Source organism: Peromyscus eremicus, chromosome X (assembly GCF_949786415.1).
Source record: "Peromyscus eremicus chromosome X, PerEre_H2_v1, whole genome shotgun sequence".
Classification (NCBI taxonomy): Eukaryota; Metazoa; Chordata; class Mammalia; order Rodentia; family Cricetidae; genus Peromyscus; species Peromyscus eremicus.
Window position 1 is genome coordinate 24,938,596 of NC_081439.1, and position 17,422 is coordinate 24,956,017.

General features: G+C 43.6%; 1 protein-coding gene across 3 annotated transcripts in view; it reads right to left on the reverse strand.

Moving 5' to 3' along the window:
• Positions 1-891: 891 nt before the first annotated feature.
• Asb9 (ankyrin repeat and SOCS box containing 9) overlaps positions 892-17,422 on the reverse strand; it is a 39,093-nt gene continuing 22,562 nt past the window's right edge. For all 3 annotated transcript variants that reach the window (XM_059250266.1, XM_059250265.1, XM_059250267.1), the window contains exons 4-8: positions 13,234-13,341; positions 10,786-10,936; positions 8,292-8,426; positions 5,133-5,324; positions 892-1,103 (exon numbers count right to left, since the gene is read on the reverse strand). In XM_059250266.1, coding sequence (XP_059106249.1) covers positions 979-1,103; positions 5,133-5,324; positions 8,292-8,426; positions 10,786-10,936; positions 13,234-13,341 — 711 coding nt within the window. In that variant the 3' untranslated portion in view covers positions 892-978. The remainder of the gene's footprint in view (positions 1,104-5,132; positions 5,325-8,291; positions 8,427-10,785; positions 10,937-13,233; positions 13,342-17,422) is intronic.

The following is a 17,422-nucleotide window of genomic DNA, read 5'->3' on the forward strand; positions in this document are numbered from 1 at the left end:
TGTTTTCATTTTACTTGGCTTTAATTAATTCTGTTTTTTTTAATTCACCATATATGTGTACTTCAGGGTTTCTCAACCTAGACACCATCTGCATGTTGACCTAGATAATGCTTTGTTGTGGGTCGGAGGCTATCCTGTGTGCGTGTGAGAGTCAGGAGAACCCTGGCCTCTAACTAGCTCTCTGTCAAATGCACAACTGGATTATCCAGGAGTAACACATCTCCTTAGTAAAGACAACTAAAAATGTTTGCAGTCACTGTCAATATCCCAAGTTGGGAGGGGGGAGTTGAAAAAAATCACCCATGGCTGAAAACCCTAAACAGCAACTACTATATTGCACAGAAGGGTTCTAGAATATGCTTAACACGCATATGGGATTTGGGATAGAAAAAAAAACTTGCTTCTCTATCTAATACATCCACAACTGTGTCATAAAGTGAGAAAAGGTTAATAGCATAGATACAAACAAAGAAACATTGTCCTTCATCTCCCTCTGGATGCCATGGAGATGGTGCCAGGACCGTAATAACAGAAAATTCTGTCTTAGCTGAAATTGGCCAGGTTAACAGCAGACAATTTGCGTTTGCATCTGGCTCCTCTGTCCTGGATCTGGGTAACTGGATGTATTGATCAGTCTGAGCTTCAGTATATTACCTGGCAAAGGTAATACAGTAAATAGTGCCCACCTGGGCAGTTGGCTCTGAAGGCTCAATTAGGTGATGCATAACGTGTTCCTTGCTTCGTGCTTGCCATGTAGGACACGTTCAAAACCAACAGCTATTTTGTAGACAGTCGTGTTTAAGCAGAGGACAGTCTTCGAGCTCTCTAACCAATAACATAAAGTACCCAGTGAGTTCCCATGAAAACTAATTTTAAAGAAAACACTAGTCAAACATTATAAACAAGTTTATTGGAAACTCCAGTGGCAAAAGTTTCAACAGTCTTATTCAGCTGTTTGTGGATCCACTCCCTGCACAATTAAAGGTGCAAAAGGAAGCGCTTCAGGTCTTCCGGGAGGAAGAGTCCAGTAATCTTATGATGCTGCCAAATGCCAAAGCATTTCCGGATCCTCAGGCGGCATAACTGCATCAAAGACTGGGGTCCTGGAGGAAGAGCATGGGACAAGTCACACACTGGCTTCACTGACCTAGGATTGCTTTTTAAATCCTGCAGTATATAATATATAATAGTCTTATACAGAAATACTATACACTTAAGACCATTTTCTTACTTTTTCTGAGATAATAATATAATTACATCGTTTCCCCCTCTCCTCCCTCCAAAGATTCCTGTATACCTCTCCTTGATCTTTTTCAAATCCATGGCCTCTTTTTTCATTGATTATTATGTGCATATATGAAGGGGGCATTCTGAGACCATGCTCTCTCTTTTCCTGCATTTAACGGAAGTAAAATCTTTTGATGTTTTAAGATGTATTTTTATTTTTATCTATATGTATGTGTATACATGGTAGTATGAGCACATGCATGAGGGTACCCACGGAGGCCAGCGGGAGTTCCAGGCAGTTGTGAGCTGCCAGATGTGAGTGCTGGGAATAGAACCCCAGTCCTCTGCAATAGCAGGAGGCACTCTTAACTGCTCAGTCATCTCCATCCCTCATTGGATTTTAATTTATGCCAGAGTGAAAGAAATTTAAAATTTACCCTCACTAAAAGGAGGCTTCAGGAAACTACCTTGGAAATTAAATAACCATACAAAAATTCCAATCATAAAAAAATAAAATTCACATTTCATGGTGCTGTCTTTTACCTCAAAAATTAAATCATACATCCAAGTATGTTTATGTTATAATTTTAGCAACTTAAAGCTATTCAAGTCTACTGAGTTCCCAATGAATCATAAGTTCATGTTAGTAAGTTGTATTTACTTTTCTAGTCTCTATTCTAAGCTATCCCAAAGCTTCAGCTCATGGGTGAAAATGAACCAAAAGAAGTTGCACAGGGAACACCCAAGAGTTTACATTTTAGGCTGGGGGGGGAAGAAAAGGGAAGTACTTTCTCCCTGGAGTCAGGAGCACAGCAAAGCTCTTGATTCCAACTGTCAGCGGTACCACGGTTTAGAACCCCATCATAGTATTAAAGGGAAGGCATAATCACCCATCCCCACGCCCACTCCTTGCACCAAGTTAAAATGGAAGTTATTTTGGGGTCATTTTTTAAAGAAAACTATACACCCTTAATAACTCCCTGAAACAGTAGCCTTCAATCCAGGGTGCCATTTAGATTGGACTGGAGTTGGGCAAGTTTGCACTACACGATGCTGTGTCCCACCCCAGAGACACCGCTTCAGTTACCAATGGTTTGTGCCCCTGCATCTAGCTTTTGTTAAAACCCTGGGCCCCAGGTCACTGTATTGTGAAGTCGGTCTTGAGACTACAATTGAAATACCATGGCCCCTACTGTCCTGTAGCCTTGCTACCAGCTACAGGCAAACTGAAGTTATGGGGCTCTCGGGTGATGGAAAACAAGTAAAAACAAATATAGTCAAAGAAATGTGTGGAAGCTCTAGCTGGAGCCCTAAGAGCACCTTCCAGAAGGGACCAATTGGAAATTAGGGCATCTTTCAGATTATGTTCAAGGCACAGACCAACAAACCTCACAGCACACCCTTAGGGAGAAATGGAAGTTAACCTAACTTCACTAAGGAGTGCTGGAGGATGCGACTAACATGTGCTAGATGTACTATCAGGGGCAACTGGGAGAAGCCCTCCTAAAGTTCAATGAAGAAGACTTTGGAGCAAGCTTGTTGGGCTGAGAATCATTTTACATTTTCAGTCCGTGCCATGAAAAAGAGTTTTAGACGCCAAGCACGGGAAGAAAGGATAATATTGAAATCCTTTCCTTTAGCTTCCAAAGAAAGGGAGAGCCCCCCACCTTTCCTAACTTCCATGCCAAGCCCAACTCCCAGCTCAGTTAAGTTTCAGCTAATATTCCCCAGTCCCCACACCCTTGAAGAAGGACAGCAATTTAATTAAGTTGCCTCCCTGAGCACAGAGCATCAATCAGGTAAGCTGAATCAGCAAGGAGACCCGGAGACAGAAACTGATGTGTTCCATCTGTAGGCTAACTTTTGTGCTTGCCTGGGACCATTTCTGGTGGGCTATCGACCTGCTAAAAAGTAGCCTCCCCAGAATCCTAAAAGTGACTCATGATGGCAACACAGAGGAGATTTTCTTCAGTGGCAAATTATACTTGGCTGGTGTGGGGGTCCTTAGGATGGAACCTAGAGGCTTTCATTCTAGTAAGCAGGGGTTCTACCACCAAGCTGTACTCCTAAGCCAGTAGGACCGTAGGCCTTCCTGTCACCATGCCAAGTGGGAAATGAAGAAGTTAAAGATAACCTAGGTCTCTACAAATAACTTTAGGGAATAGAGAAAACACCAAGCTGGGCATGGTAGGTACACCTTCAATCCCAACAGTAAGGCAGAGGCAGAGAGACCTCTGTAAGTTCAAGGCTAGCCTGATCTACATAGCGAGCTCCAAGATAGCCAGGACTACATAGAGATACCCTGTCTCAAAAAAAAAATTTTTAAAGGAAAACATCAGTGAAGACAATCTGAAAATCTTATAAGATTATATGAAGAGGAAGGAGTTATATTCATCTCACTGTGTGACTTCAGAGGGCCCTGAGGCACAGCTGCCTCTGGGTATCACTTTCCCAATAAAAATATAAAAACTTATATTTTACAACTATGTTAGTATAAAGATGAATATAATTCTAGTTAGTCTTTATTCATCATTCTTCTTGTTTTAACAAGAATTAAAACATTTCTGTGGGCCCTGAGGGACTATAAGAGAAAGTGGCCCTGTATGTATGTATGCATAGAATTTTTTTTAACAAGAAATCATCCAAACACAGACAGAAATGCCCAGTGATTATCCAACTGTTTAACGGAAAGAGGTCTCTAGTTGATTCCTTCTGCCTACATCATGCATAGAATTTTTTTTAACAAGAAATCATCCAAACACAGACAGAAATGCCCAGTGATTATCCAACTGTTTAACGGAAAGAGATCTCTAGTTGATTCCTTCTGCCTACATCAGTCTTCCTCAGCCTGTCCTGCGATGCTAAAAGTGCAAGCAACTGCAAGATGCCCCAGATTGCCCTGGGGCAGTGGGAGCAGGAGGAAGTCCTTGGCCCACTTTATCATTCTGCCCAACATCAGCCCTCCTTCTCAGCCTGTGGGTAGAAAATCACCAGCTTATTTGACACCAGAGTCCTTCAGGAAGCCTGCTTCTAAGTCCCACAGTCCAACGGCGAAGCTCAGTCAACACTCTAGGAAGAAAGCAGGTCCTGAACTGCCTCCAAGAACAACTAATAATGCAATCAGGCATCCTCACAACCTGCTCCCAGAGATGCCCCTTCTCCTATGCACACCACTGCTTAGTTATTTGTGTGAGCAGTGGGAGGTCTTCTTCATGGAGGAGTGTGGTTAACTGGCAAGAGTAAATGTGTCTTGATTGGTGTAAATCATTAAACACATACCCTAAACTCTCGGTGAGCTGCATCTTAACCCCAGCAATCAATTACTCCGTGCTTCGGCTGATGTACGGAGCAATTAGACATCTTGGGGAATCAGACAATGCCTAGAAGACTTCTGCTGAATCACTCTAAAGCAGTGGTTCTCAACCTGTGGGTCACAACCCCTTTCGGGGGTCACCTAAGACCATCAGAAAACACGAGCGTTTACATTATGATTCATAACAGCAGCAAAGTTACAGTTATAAAGTAGCAATGAAAATAATTTTATGGTTGGGAGGGTCAGCACAGCAGGAGGAACTGTATTAAAGGGTCGCAGGGTTAGGAAGGTTGAGAACCACTGCTCTAAAGTTAACTTCAGTTAACTTAAATATCAAATGCTTTTAAATAATAGCTGACCTCTTTAAAAACTGGCCTAACAGCCTGACTCCTACATATCAAACAACAAAAGGCTATTTACTTCATAAGCAATACTGTGTCCTGTGGCATTGTCTCAGGTTCCCCATGCATGCTGATGGCAGAGAGGGATCTTTTAGAGAACTGGAAGTCAGAACTTAGGAAATACCTGTCTTATACTAAAGACCAAAGGAGTCTTATGGGTTAGGGCTTAGATTCGGGCACAAGACAGGCACCTTCTCTCTCCAAGAAGATCTGGATCAGAGGACTGTCCGGAGGCACCAAATCCACAGGCCGTTTTCCTTCAGCATTCCTAGCTTGAGGATTTGCTCCGAAGTCTATCAGCAGATGCACCAGCTCCCCAATGCACATCTTGGCCACTATATGAAGAGGAGAATCCAAGCCTTTGCCTTCATTCACAGATGCTCCTAGATAGTCACAAGAACAAAAGAGGTCAACAGGGGAGCGGGCTTTAATCACTCACTTTCTCCAAACATGGAGTCTCCAAAGTGTCTAAAAATGGGGAATCCATGATGAACATAATTCTGTGAGATTGAGATCTGACCTTACTTTATATCATTTAATGTAATAAGGGGGAAATTGGGCAATGGATACATAGCTCTGTTGGTAAAGTGGTTGCCATGCAAATATGAGAATCTGTGTTCAATCAGCAGCACCCAGAGAAACATGTGAGTGTGGTAGCACATGCTTGTAAGTGTAGCATGCTGAAGGGTGGAGACAGACAGATACTTTAAGTCAGCCAAGCCTAATTAGTGAGCCTCAGGTCCAGTAAGCGACCTGGCTCTGAAAATCAAGTTGGATGGCTCCTGAGGAACAAGGTTGACCTCTGGCCTACACACACACACACACACACACACACACACACACACACACACACCCCTCCCCACATGAATATGCACACTTTTACACAAGTACAATAAAAGGAAACTATTATTTGACAATGTGACTGAAAGTACAGTGTGAGCTGTGGAGCACATGGAGTTAACAACTCACCACAGAGTATTCTACATGGGCATGATACAATCAAGAAAAATCTGGGTAGCATGAAAGCTGTACATCCATTATTAATGCAGTGTAAGTATTAGTACAGACCAAGAATGGGGCTAGACAGGGAGCCTGCATACATCCCGAAGCCAGATTCATACACCGAGCAGCCAGCACTGCATTTAAAGACTTGAGTCTATGTGAGCTGGCTCAATAAACACAGCCAATTAAGGAAGACATTTTTTCCCTAAGTTGGAATAATGGATCCTGTTACCACAGGAAGGGTGGCAAATTCTCTTTAGGAGTAAGGTGGACTTCTGGGACTATCTCCACCCAACTCTACCTACCCTCTAAGTAATCCCCACCCCAATTCCGAGTCTGCTTCTCACTGAGGTATATGCAGGCTCACACTTTCACCTGAGCTGATGTCCCTCCACAAAAACCGATGCCCAGTCAACAAGTGTTAATTGAGTTGTTTTTAAATAATACTTTTTTGTTTTGTGAGAGATGCCAAACATGGCCCTGTCCTGGATAAGAGCTTTAAATGTCTCAAAGCTTAAAATCTACCTACAAGCAGTAATAGGAAGGAGCGAGGGTGGCAGAGAAAACTGGTAAATTAGACATGCTACCAGAGAAGTGAAAAGAAACAGGGAACACAACCAGCAAAGTCCGTGCGAGGAGCAACTCCTGGGTCTTACAGGAGGAACAGAATCCAGATAATTAAAGAGTTGTCATAGTGTTCCCAGTGTTGAGAAGGGGACTGGACAGCCGGAGGGAGCTATGCAAAGAGAGTACATCTCTTCAAGAAAAGGAAAATGTTTATGGCAGACTAAGTTCCTAATCAGAAAGAAATGGGCAAGACAGCCCCAAACAGGAAGAGTCAGCTAAAAGCCAGCTACCTTGGAAGCTTTTCCGAGCTGAATCATATGATTGTCCAGCTAGAGAGAAGCAGAGGAAAGGGGGGAACAGCTAGTGATCATTGAGGGCCACCCTGAAGAAGGTATGGGTGGTGTCATCATCCTCCTCTTCTTCATTGTCATGCAACTAGGAAGTGGGAGAAGTGGGGATGATGTAGAACAAGTTCCCATCAGGACAGGGTGGCCTGGCTCAAGCCCCTTGCCCACACTCCTTCCTCTAGACGGAAGGATCATTAAGATTCACTCAGTTCCATGGAAACAACCTAGATGCCCTTCAACTGAAGAATGGATAAACAAAATGCGGTACATATACACAATGGAATACTACTCAGCAGAGAAAAACAATGACATCATGAGGTTTGCAGACAAATGGATGGATCTAGAAAAAATCATCCTGAGTGAGGTAACCCAGGCTCAGAAAGACAAACACGGTATGTACTCACTCATAGGAGGATACTAGATGTGGAACAAGGATGACTGGACTGCTACTCACATCACCAGAGAGGCTACCTGGAAAACAGGACCCCAAGAAAGACACGGGGATCGCCCAATGATGGAGAAATGGAATGAGATCTACATGGACAGCCTGGACATGAGTGGGGGTAGTGAAGGGCGAGGGTGGAGGGAAAGAGAGCTTGGGGGAGCGGGAGATCCCAGCTGGATCAACAACAGAGAGGGAGAACAAGGAATAGGAGACCATGGTAAATGAAGACCACATGAGAATAGGAAGAAGCAAAGTGCTAGAGAGACCCACAGAAATCCACAAAGATATCCCCACAACAGACTGCTGGCAATGGTCGAGAGACAGCCCGAACTGACCTACTCTGGTGATGGGATGGCCAAACACCCTAACTGTCGTGCTAGAAACCCCATCCAACTACTGAGGGATCTGGATGCAGAGATCCATGGCAAGGCCGCGGGTGGATCTCTGGGAGTCCAATTAGCGAGAAAGAAGAGGGTTTATATGAGCAAGAATTGTTGAGACCAAGGTTGGATAAAGCACAGGGACAAATAGCCAAACGAATGGAAACACATGAACTATGAACCAATGGCTGAGGGGTCCCCAACTGGATCAGGCCCTCTGAATGGGTGAGACAGTTGATTGGCTTGATCTGTTTGGGAGGCATCCAGGCAGTGGAACTGGGTCCTGTGCTCATTGCATGAGTTGGCTGTTTGAAACCTGGGGCCTATGCAGGATCTGGCTCGGCCTGGGAGGAGGGGACTGGACCTACCTGGACTGAGTCTACCAGGTCGATCTCAGTCCGCGGGGGAGGCTTTGCCCTGGAGGAGGTGGGAATGGGAGGTGGGCTAGGGAAAGGTGAGGGGGGCGGGAGGGGGGAGAACAAGGGAATCCGTGGCTGATATGTAGAACTGAATTGTATTGCAAAATAAAAATAAAAATTAAAAAAAAAAGATTCACTCAGTTCACTTTTCGTTTTCACACCTCATTTTGTTCTTGCTTTTTCACCTTACCTGCCTGCAGAAGCTTCTTGGCACAGGCTATCTGCTGGTTTTTACAAGCCACATATAGAGGACTGCCCAGGTGGCTGATGTTATGGTCAATATTGGCCCCATGAGCTACAAGGGACTCGATGCATTTCACATGGCCTACAGCGCACAAAAGAAGAAAAGCGTTACCGCACAAATTCCCTAAACAACAGTCCCCACAGTTTGTCTGTTTAAACGTGTCCCCAACACCTCCAGCAATCAAAAGCCATATTCTAGAATGGAGACTAATTTTCAACACTAGCATCAGAGTAAATGTCTGTTCCAAAGTCCATCAGGTCAGCTCCCCCAATGGACATCCTAGCCACATCATGAAGAGGAGAATGAGGCCTTTGCCTTGGTTCATAAAAACAAGAGGAGGGTCAGCCAAAGAGCAGACTCCAACCATCAACATCCACAGCTGCGGGTAGAATGGCACCTGCATTCACCAGCCACACAAAACGACCGACAGCCACTCACCTCCATCAATTGTTGTGTGTGCTTGTGAGCCATGGAGAAACAGGCTAAATACGGTCCTGAAGAAGGACATGGAATGCATCACAGGGCAGGGAAGGAAGCTTACAGCCTTCGAAGGCTGAAGGAATAGGCCACAGTAAGGACAGGCAAGTCTTAGACCCTGCCAAATCCCATGGGAGCAAGGCCCAGTCTGGCAAATCAAGTTTGGTCAAAGCAGATTGACTCTGCCTTGGCCCAGAATGTCATACTTTAAGCATTGCCCCTTTGGGGGGGGGGGTCTCATGTTGAACCATTTTAGCTGTATGTATCCAGTAAATATGTTGAGTTAGTATGGCTCTTCATAAAGAAATGGTAATGCTTTCCCAGTTAATTGCAACATGGTTTGGTCTGGGTGAATGCAAAGCCATTCTGGAAAGCCACTGGAGAAACAAAGTCCTCCAGCAAAGTATAGCCATGCCAGTGACAATTAAACACCAGAGAAAAGTAAAATTTCAAATCTTACTTTATAGAAAGATTTACCCCCTTGTGACGACTGTCAACTTGACAGACTCTAGAATCCGATAGAAGGCAAGCCTCCAAGTACACTTGTGAGAAATTATCGAGATTAAGCTTGGCTCCCGGGAAATTCCGTGAGGGATTATCTTGATTACTTTACTTAGTATGTGAGACTCATCTCAATTGTAGACGAGACTATTCCCTGGGCAGGAGAAATCAAGCTCAGCAGCGTGTGTGCAGCCATCATCCTCTGCTTCCTGGTTGTAGATGCCATGCATGGGACCAGCTGCTTCAGGCTCCCACTGCCTTGAATTCCCCACCAAGATGGGCTGTGTTGAGAACTGTGAGCTAAAATAAACCGTCTGTCCCTTAAGTTGCTTTCATCAGAGGTGGGAGTATTTTATCATGGCAACAGGAAAAGAAACTAAGATCATCCCTGCCTGAACTGATAGAAAATCTTATAGTTCCTCAACTTAAAAATATGGTTCACTTGCCAAACTTAGATGACCCTAAACCACTATTACCACCCTAAAATAGAAAATAAAAGTTTTAGCACAACAAATGCCGGTAAGGGACTCTTATCCACTGCAGGTGGGAATGTGAACTAGGACACCCACAATGGAAATCATTACGGAGGTCCTCCGGAAAAACTGCAATGAAATTACCAGACCACTCGGCTACACCAACACTCCTGGGTATGTACTAAAGGAACCTGAGCCAATGTACCACAGGGATAGCTGCAAACAAGGTTCACCATAACGTGGTTCACAGTAGTCAAGATAGTGAATCAGCACAGGTCTCCATTAACAGCTGAATAGATAAAGAAAATACGGTACGTGCACAACACAGAGTTTTATTCTGCCATAAAGAAGAATGGGATTATATTGTTCACATGAAAATTAATGTAATTGGACAGCATCAAATTCAGCAAAATAAGCCAAACCCAGGAAAACAAATACAAAATACACATTCACTCATATGTGGAACTCAGATTATATATGTGTTCACAAGTGCATGCACACATGAACATGCATGCGTACACACACACACACCATAAAAACAGAAACGGGACTACTTGAGAAGAGGAAGAAGGGCAGGAGAAGGAAATGGGGTTGAATATATTTGAGGTACATGATAGCCTTGAATGAAAATGTTAGTATGAACCCTATTGCTTCATACAATTAAATATGGACTAACAAAAAAAAGCCTTGATTTCTATGGGATCAAGTATTCCACAAAGGTCTACTATGTATGTACCATCCCTTGTTATGAAAATATAGCTCTGAAAGAGTGATCTCAAACAACTGTGCATCAGAACCCCTAGGGAGATTTGGATCAATCTGGGCTAGAGCAGGACCCAAGACTCTGCCTTCACAAGCCCCGTCATACTGATGATCCTACTACCAGACACCTTTTGAAAACTACTTCTCCAAAATGTCTCTCTCCTTTCAGTAGTAAGAGCTTTCTTGGAGGACTGGGTTGAAAATCCTGAAGTTCCCAATAGATTTACCTCTCTTTGCAGCCTCGTGGATGGGAGAGGCCAGATCACTCTCAGGGTGAGGAATGGCTCCATGATCCAGAAGCAGATTCACACAGTCCTGGCTGCCATTCACGCAGGCATTAAACAAAGGGGTTCGCCAGTCTATAGACATGTTGTTCACCTGTGAAGAAAATCCAACTCCAGGATGAAGACAGTGACTAATGTGGACCAAATTCAAGGTTAACCATCCCACTGTCAAAGCGTTTTTTTAACTTTTCTGAGCCTTAAAGTTCATCCTTTTATATAAAATGAGGGCCACCAAACTGTCATGAAGTATAAAATATAAGGCAGTAATAATGTTACTGAAGATTCGATCTCCTTCCTTGGGGTTATGAACTTTAAAACTAGTTGTGATAATTTCCATAGCATAGCTTACAAATTAACACTTCCATTTTAAACATCCATCCTAGGCAGTAGCCAGAGTAATCTGAAATTGATAAAAAAAAAAAAAAAACTATTCTTTTTCATTTAAAGGTTGATTCTCATGCAAATATGCTTAACACATACCAAAGGTTTTATTCAATTCATTCATAAATGAATTGGTAAGATAATAGGGTCTGATCAAAGAAGAATTTATATAGTCAGTCAATATGCTACTTAACTACGCTTGCAAATAGATACAGAACTGGTTAACACCACCATAAAATTCTAGATTTTGGAGTTATTCTTTTCTAATGCTAGAAATTTCACAGAAATTTACAAACTAGCATCCATGTCATGATGTTTGAGCTACAAACAAACACTAATTAGCAAGCCCAAATCCACTCGGATTCTTCCACCTTGTCATATAATCTGATGTATGTGTTAAATGAAGATATTGTGGGGGGAACAGAATTCACTGCCACACCCTCTTTCCAAGGAAGGCCAAGACCCAGATGACACATAGGAGATGCTTACTCTCCAGGTCCCACAGTACCACAGGATCACAGAGTGACTGTTTCTTCAATGTTTCCATCCCAGCTGCCTCTTTCGCCTCCCATTAGCCTTGGCCCTGTTCTCATCATAACTGACAAGAAACCTTCTCACCCACTGTTCCCCTGACAGAGAAATGGGTTGGTAAAATTTGCCCAGTTTTCCTGCCAGGCTTTTGTTCTGTTGGGTCTCATGCATTCGAAGGCTGTACCTTCCTTTAATTCCCCATTTGGCTGACTGGTTCTGAGGTCCTTCTGTTTCAGATTAGACATCATTTCCTGTAGAGAGCCCCTTTTGATCACCCCACTGGAAATAGATGAACACTTGTATGTGCTCCCAATCATCTCTATTAATCCTACGACTCTGTGTTAGTTCCAAACTGGCCAGAGGCTCTTTCTATCCCACAGTGCATATTCCTTTACAACGTGGCTCTGCAGCCCCTCCCATCACAAGATGGAGGCTATTTTTCCAATACTTGGGTCTGGGCTTGCCTATATGACGTATATGACGTACTTTGGCCAATATGACAACGGTAAATGAGCAAGAGAAAGGCCTGCCTCCCATTTGCTGCCTTTGCAATCCCTGCTCTCCTCTGAACAAATCCAGGATGCTTGCTAAAGGATGAGAGATTACAGAGATGTTCTTACTCTGACATCCCAGCCATCCCTAGCTGAATTTCTCACCTTTTCTGCAGCAGTTCATTCCCTGCCAGAGACATGAAGGCAGAGAGCTTACAATTATGTAGCAATACTTATTAATACTGTCAGATAAGGAAAATGCTTCAGACTCTACACATGACTTTTGTGGTGGTTTGAATTAAAAATATCCCCCATAGGCCAGGTGTGGTGACGCACACCTTTAATCCCAGCCCTCGGGAGGCAGAGGCAGGCAGATCTCTGTGAGTTCAAGGCCAGCCTAGTCTACAGAGTGAGATCCAGGACAGCCGGGGCTATACAGAGAAACCTTTATCAGAAAAAAAGAGAGAGAGAGAGAGAAGAAATATCCTCCATAGGCTCAGGTATTTGAACACTTACTCCCTAGTTGGTGGGACTATTTGGGGTGATGCTGTAGCCTTGCTAGAGGAAGTTTGTCTTTGAACTTCTTTAACCACTTCCTTTTTTCTGCTTCCTGTTTGGTTGTAAAGACACAAGCTCTCAGCTTCCTGCTCTTGCTGCCCTGCCTGCTCTTGCAGTCATGCCTCTCCATCATGGACTCTTATTCCTCTGGAACCGTAAGCCCAAATAAATTATTTCATCCTTGACTTACTTCTAGCCATGATGTTTTATCACAGCACCAGAAAAGTAACTAAATGTAACTTTCCAGCTAAAAATTAAATAGTTCACCGCCCAGTAAAGCATATGACCTTGATGGACGTGATACTCTTGAAAAGTACCACTCTTTACATTTCAAATCAGACTAATCAAAGGTACGGGAAATTATTCTGAGGGACAGAAATAGCCAGTTTTCATTTTTTGATATTGTTTCTTTTATTTAAGCTTCACTTACCTGAGCTCCATGACTTAGTAAAACAGTTGCACAAGGCAAATGACCTCTCAGGCACGCTTCATGGAGCGGAGACACATGATCCGCTGTGATGATGTTTACAGGCCAGCCCTAGAAAAAGAGAAATGGGCTCAAAAGGGAGGAGAAGGCAACAGTACCCTCAAGGTGATTTTTAGCTGAATAATTCCATTACTATGGGAATTCTCTGAAAAGTTAAATCTTATAGTTAGGTTTTAAAAAAAAGTCTACTGAAGTATTTACTGTAGGGTAAACACAAAAGGACCAAAAAAATGGCCCATCACACAGTGCAAATGAGAGCCTAATATAGTATAACTGCAAAGGAAATGACTTTACCAGGATCTACTGAAGCCAGCAACTCAGTCATTTCACTCTTAATTATATAAACTCAAGAAACAGATACCTAGGAGTCTAGCGATGTAGCTCAATTGATAGAGAACTTGCCATCATGCTCAATTTAACACTGGGCTTCATCAAGCACTTACTGAGAAGAACAAGTATGAGACAGGATAGTGAGGGACAGAATACGTGTGTGAGCCTCTGTTTGCCTGGCTTACATGTGTGTGGCTGGGAAGCCCTCCAGTGAGTCTTGTCTCTTGGTAGTAACAGCCTGTGTACTCGTCTCCCCTTTACTGGGGTATTTACTGATGCTGCCTCTTCCTCCTCCTTCATTCTTCCTTTTCTTCCTCCTCCGGTCTCCCTCCTCCTCCTCTTCTCCTCCTAAGCTCTTCCACTGTTCTTCCTCTACTCTTCCACCTCCCTTCCACGTCCTCTCTTCCTGTTCTTCTCTCTTCCTCCTCCTCCTCATCCTTTTGCATGTGCTAAGCCACTGCTCTACCCCTGAGCTACATTCGTACCAAGATTTGCTTCTAATTAAGAAAATGTAGCCGGGCGGTGGTGGCGCACGCCTTTAATCCCAGCACTTGGGAGGCAGAGCCAGGCGGATCTCTGTGAGTTCGAGGCCAGCCTGGGCTACCAAGTGAGTTCCAGGAAAGGCGCAAAGCTACACAGAGAAACCCTGTCTCGAAAAACCAAAAAAAAAAAAAAAAAAAAGAAAAAGAAAATGTATAAAGGTCATAAAAGGTTGTTTCCAAGATTAAACAGCTTTTATTTGGCTCACACTCTTTAGTGTTGGCATTACTTCTCAGCTTATTCTGGTGAAGTCCCTGTCAAGAAAACGAGGGTGGCTTCCACCCAACAACCAGCCAGGAAGTGACACCCTCAGTCCAACAACTCAAGAGGAGTTGAATCTTGTCAGCTACTGCCTCAGTGAGCTTGGATACAGATCTTCGGTTAGTCAAGCCTTACAGTGAGTGTAATACTTTCTTTTGAGAGTCCTGACCCCAGCAAAATGTTGTCTAAATTCCTGACAAAGTCTATAACAAAGCCACGTTTGTTGCTTCATGTTGCTAACTTTGGAGCATTTTTTTTTTTTACACAGCAAGTGCTGTGGGCCAAATGTTACAGGGCCAAAGCACTAGGTGAACCTCCATAGATAAAAAGTCCCAAAGCAAAGGACAACCGCATTCCCACACTAGGCCCTCAAAGTCTGGAAATGCAAAGAAGTCTGAAAGTTTATCCTTAGGATCCATCACCCTCTCGGGAAATGCGTAATCCAGGAGCTAGTAGATCATGAGCCCAATTCAAACAGAACATGAAAAGAGGTCCAGGAGCAGTTCAACAGCCCAGCCTCAGCCCCAGTCTTAGAACACGTTGTCCTGGGAGACACGGATACAATAAAAGTACTTTTTAATCTATGTATGCTTAGGATTGTTTTTAAGTGTGTGTGTGTGTGTGTGTGTGTGTGTGTGTGTGTGTGTGTGTGTGTGTGTATAGGTATGCAGGTATGTAGACACATGTGTGTTTAGGTGCTTGTGTCCTACTTTATCACAATCCTCCTTATGCCCAGGAGACAGGGTCTCTCACTGAACCTGGCATTCGATTGGCAGTCAGAAAATCCCAGTAATCCTTCTATCTCTTCCCTCCCTACCCCCTACACTGTTGAGATTGAAGGTACATGTGACCAATCAACTTTTCACATGGGTTCTGGAGATTTGAACTCAGGTCCTCATAATTGTGTATCAAATGCTCTTATCCACTTGAGCTATTCCTCTAGCCCTTATGCATCGCTAACTTAAATCAATGACTCAAATATATATTATAACTTTTCTTCCTGGAATAGTATAAAGTTGCCCAAAATTGTTCCAATTACTCTCCATTAGTCCTGACACATGTTTATCTACTTCTGTAGGCATTTATGAGTGGGTCAGCCACTATCATTCTGTGCCTTTGGCTTTTACCCTCTGATCAGCGTGGTCACACATTTTGAGATATCAAATCACTCTGTGCTTACACCCCAGTGCACAGGGGCTCAGATCCAGAGCCCGGGAAAGGGTTCTGGGAGACTTGCCATAATATGTTTGTAAATGAGAGGCTCCAGTGCCCTTGACAGTCTTTCTCCATCCCCACTCTGCTGTTTACAGGGAAGGAAGAGACTACAGCTTCCCTCCCTCCAGGACCTCAAAACCCATCTCTACACCAGGACTCCTCAAAACATGGTTCCCGATGCCCAAAACACTGGAAGAACTTAACTGACTGAATTTATCCCTTCACAAGGATCACCACGGACTTTACAACCCGACACTTGTTATTTTACTAGGGCCACTGTCATTCATTTGTTCACTTTAGTGAAAGCACTGCCTCAAATCTTCCTGTTTTCTTTGATTTTTCATTCTCAATGTTCTCCTATTTGTCTGATCTACACCATTCATGCTGCAGTTTCAGCTGCTTAGGAGACTGAGGTGAAAGGATCACAACGTCAAAGCCTGCCTGGGCTACAGAGCAAAGTTCAAGGGCTAGAGCTAGCAACTTAATGAAACCCTGACTCAAAAAAAAAAAAAAAAGGCTGGTAGCATAGCTCAGTAGTAGATTGCCTGCCAAGCATGTGTAAGGCCCTAGGTTCAATTTCCAGTAAAACACACACACACACACACACACACACACTGCGTTTTACCTGTGCAACAGATCATGAAATGAAAGACAACTGTCCTTTTAACATAATATTTCACTCATTTTGTATCCTACAAAGTAGCCCTCTAGCTATGACCACCACATCAAAACCAGCATTTGGGAACTTGTACATAAACCCAGGCAAACACAAGGCAACATGGAAATTAGTCCCAATGTGAAACCTTTTCACCATACACTATATATTCACATTACAACCAAGTTCCTTTAGTTCTCCTTCTGACCATTTAGGATCTTATGTACAGTTCATCGGGCCACAGCTGTACTTTCAATGATCTTATATACTCTCTAACTAATAGACAAATCTGAATCATGTAACATCGGGGTAATTTTTTATCAGTTACTTAGTCCACAATGGGATCTGCCTGCATGAACACATATTGACTGGATGGCTTGTTTTTAATGTTTCTATTAGCAGTTGTCCCCTCTTTTCAGCCCAGAGCCACACACTTTTTTTTTTTTGGTAGGTTGCTTGGGTAGTACAGGATTGTGACATTCTGTTATAACACAAAGTGTCACGTGTCCACCTAGGTGAAGCCAACCACAGAGACCTTTAGGCTGGTCAGCTTTCCTGTCCCTGGTTACCACTTCCTTTTCTACACTCATCAGAAAGGAAGCTGGTGACTACCTGTCTCCCTCTCTTCCTACTTCACCAAGGAGATCACAGCCATTTGATATGACACTCTATGCCCCCCTTGTCCCTACCCCTAAAGTCTGTCTGCACCTTCCACGGTCTTCCTTCCCTTTGGAGCTTTCTCTGAGGAAGAAATGTACTCACTTGGCCTGACAGCCCTTGGAATTATGGGGCTCTGCCTCCACTCATAAAAGCTTCCGTCATCTGCCTTCTTACATTCGCCCATGCCCAGTTCTCTCTTCTCGGACACACTTTATTTGTGCCTCCTGCACCTTCCTGTCCTTGAGTCTGCCAAGGCACCATTCAACATCCTCCTTCCTTTCACTATCCCCCACCCCTCGACCCTCACAAAAAAAAAAAATGACTTCTGCTCTTTGTATTGTCTTCCACCTGATATTCCTTTCCACTATGCAATCCTGCCCAAACTTCTCTTAATGATCTTCAAATGGAAGCTACAATCCAGCAGAGGGTGAAAGGCCTTTATTGGAGCTGAGGGAGAAGGTGGGAAAGAGA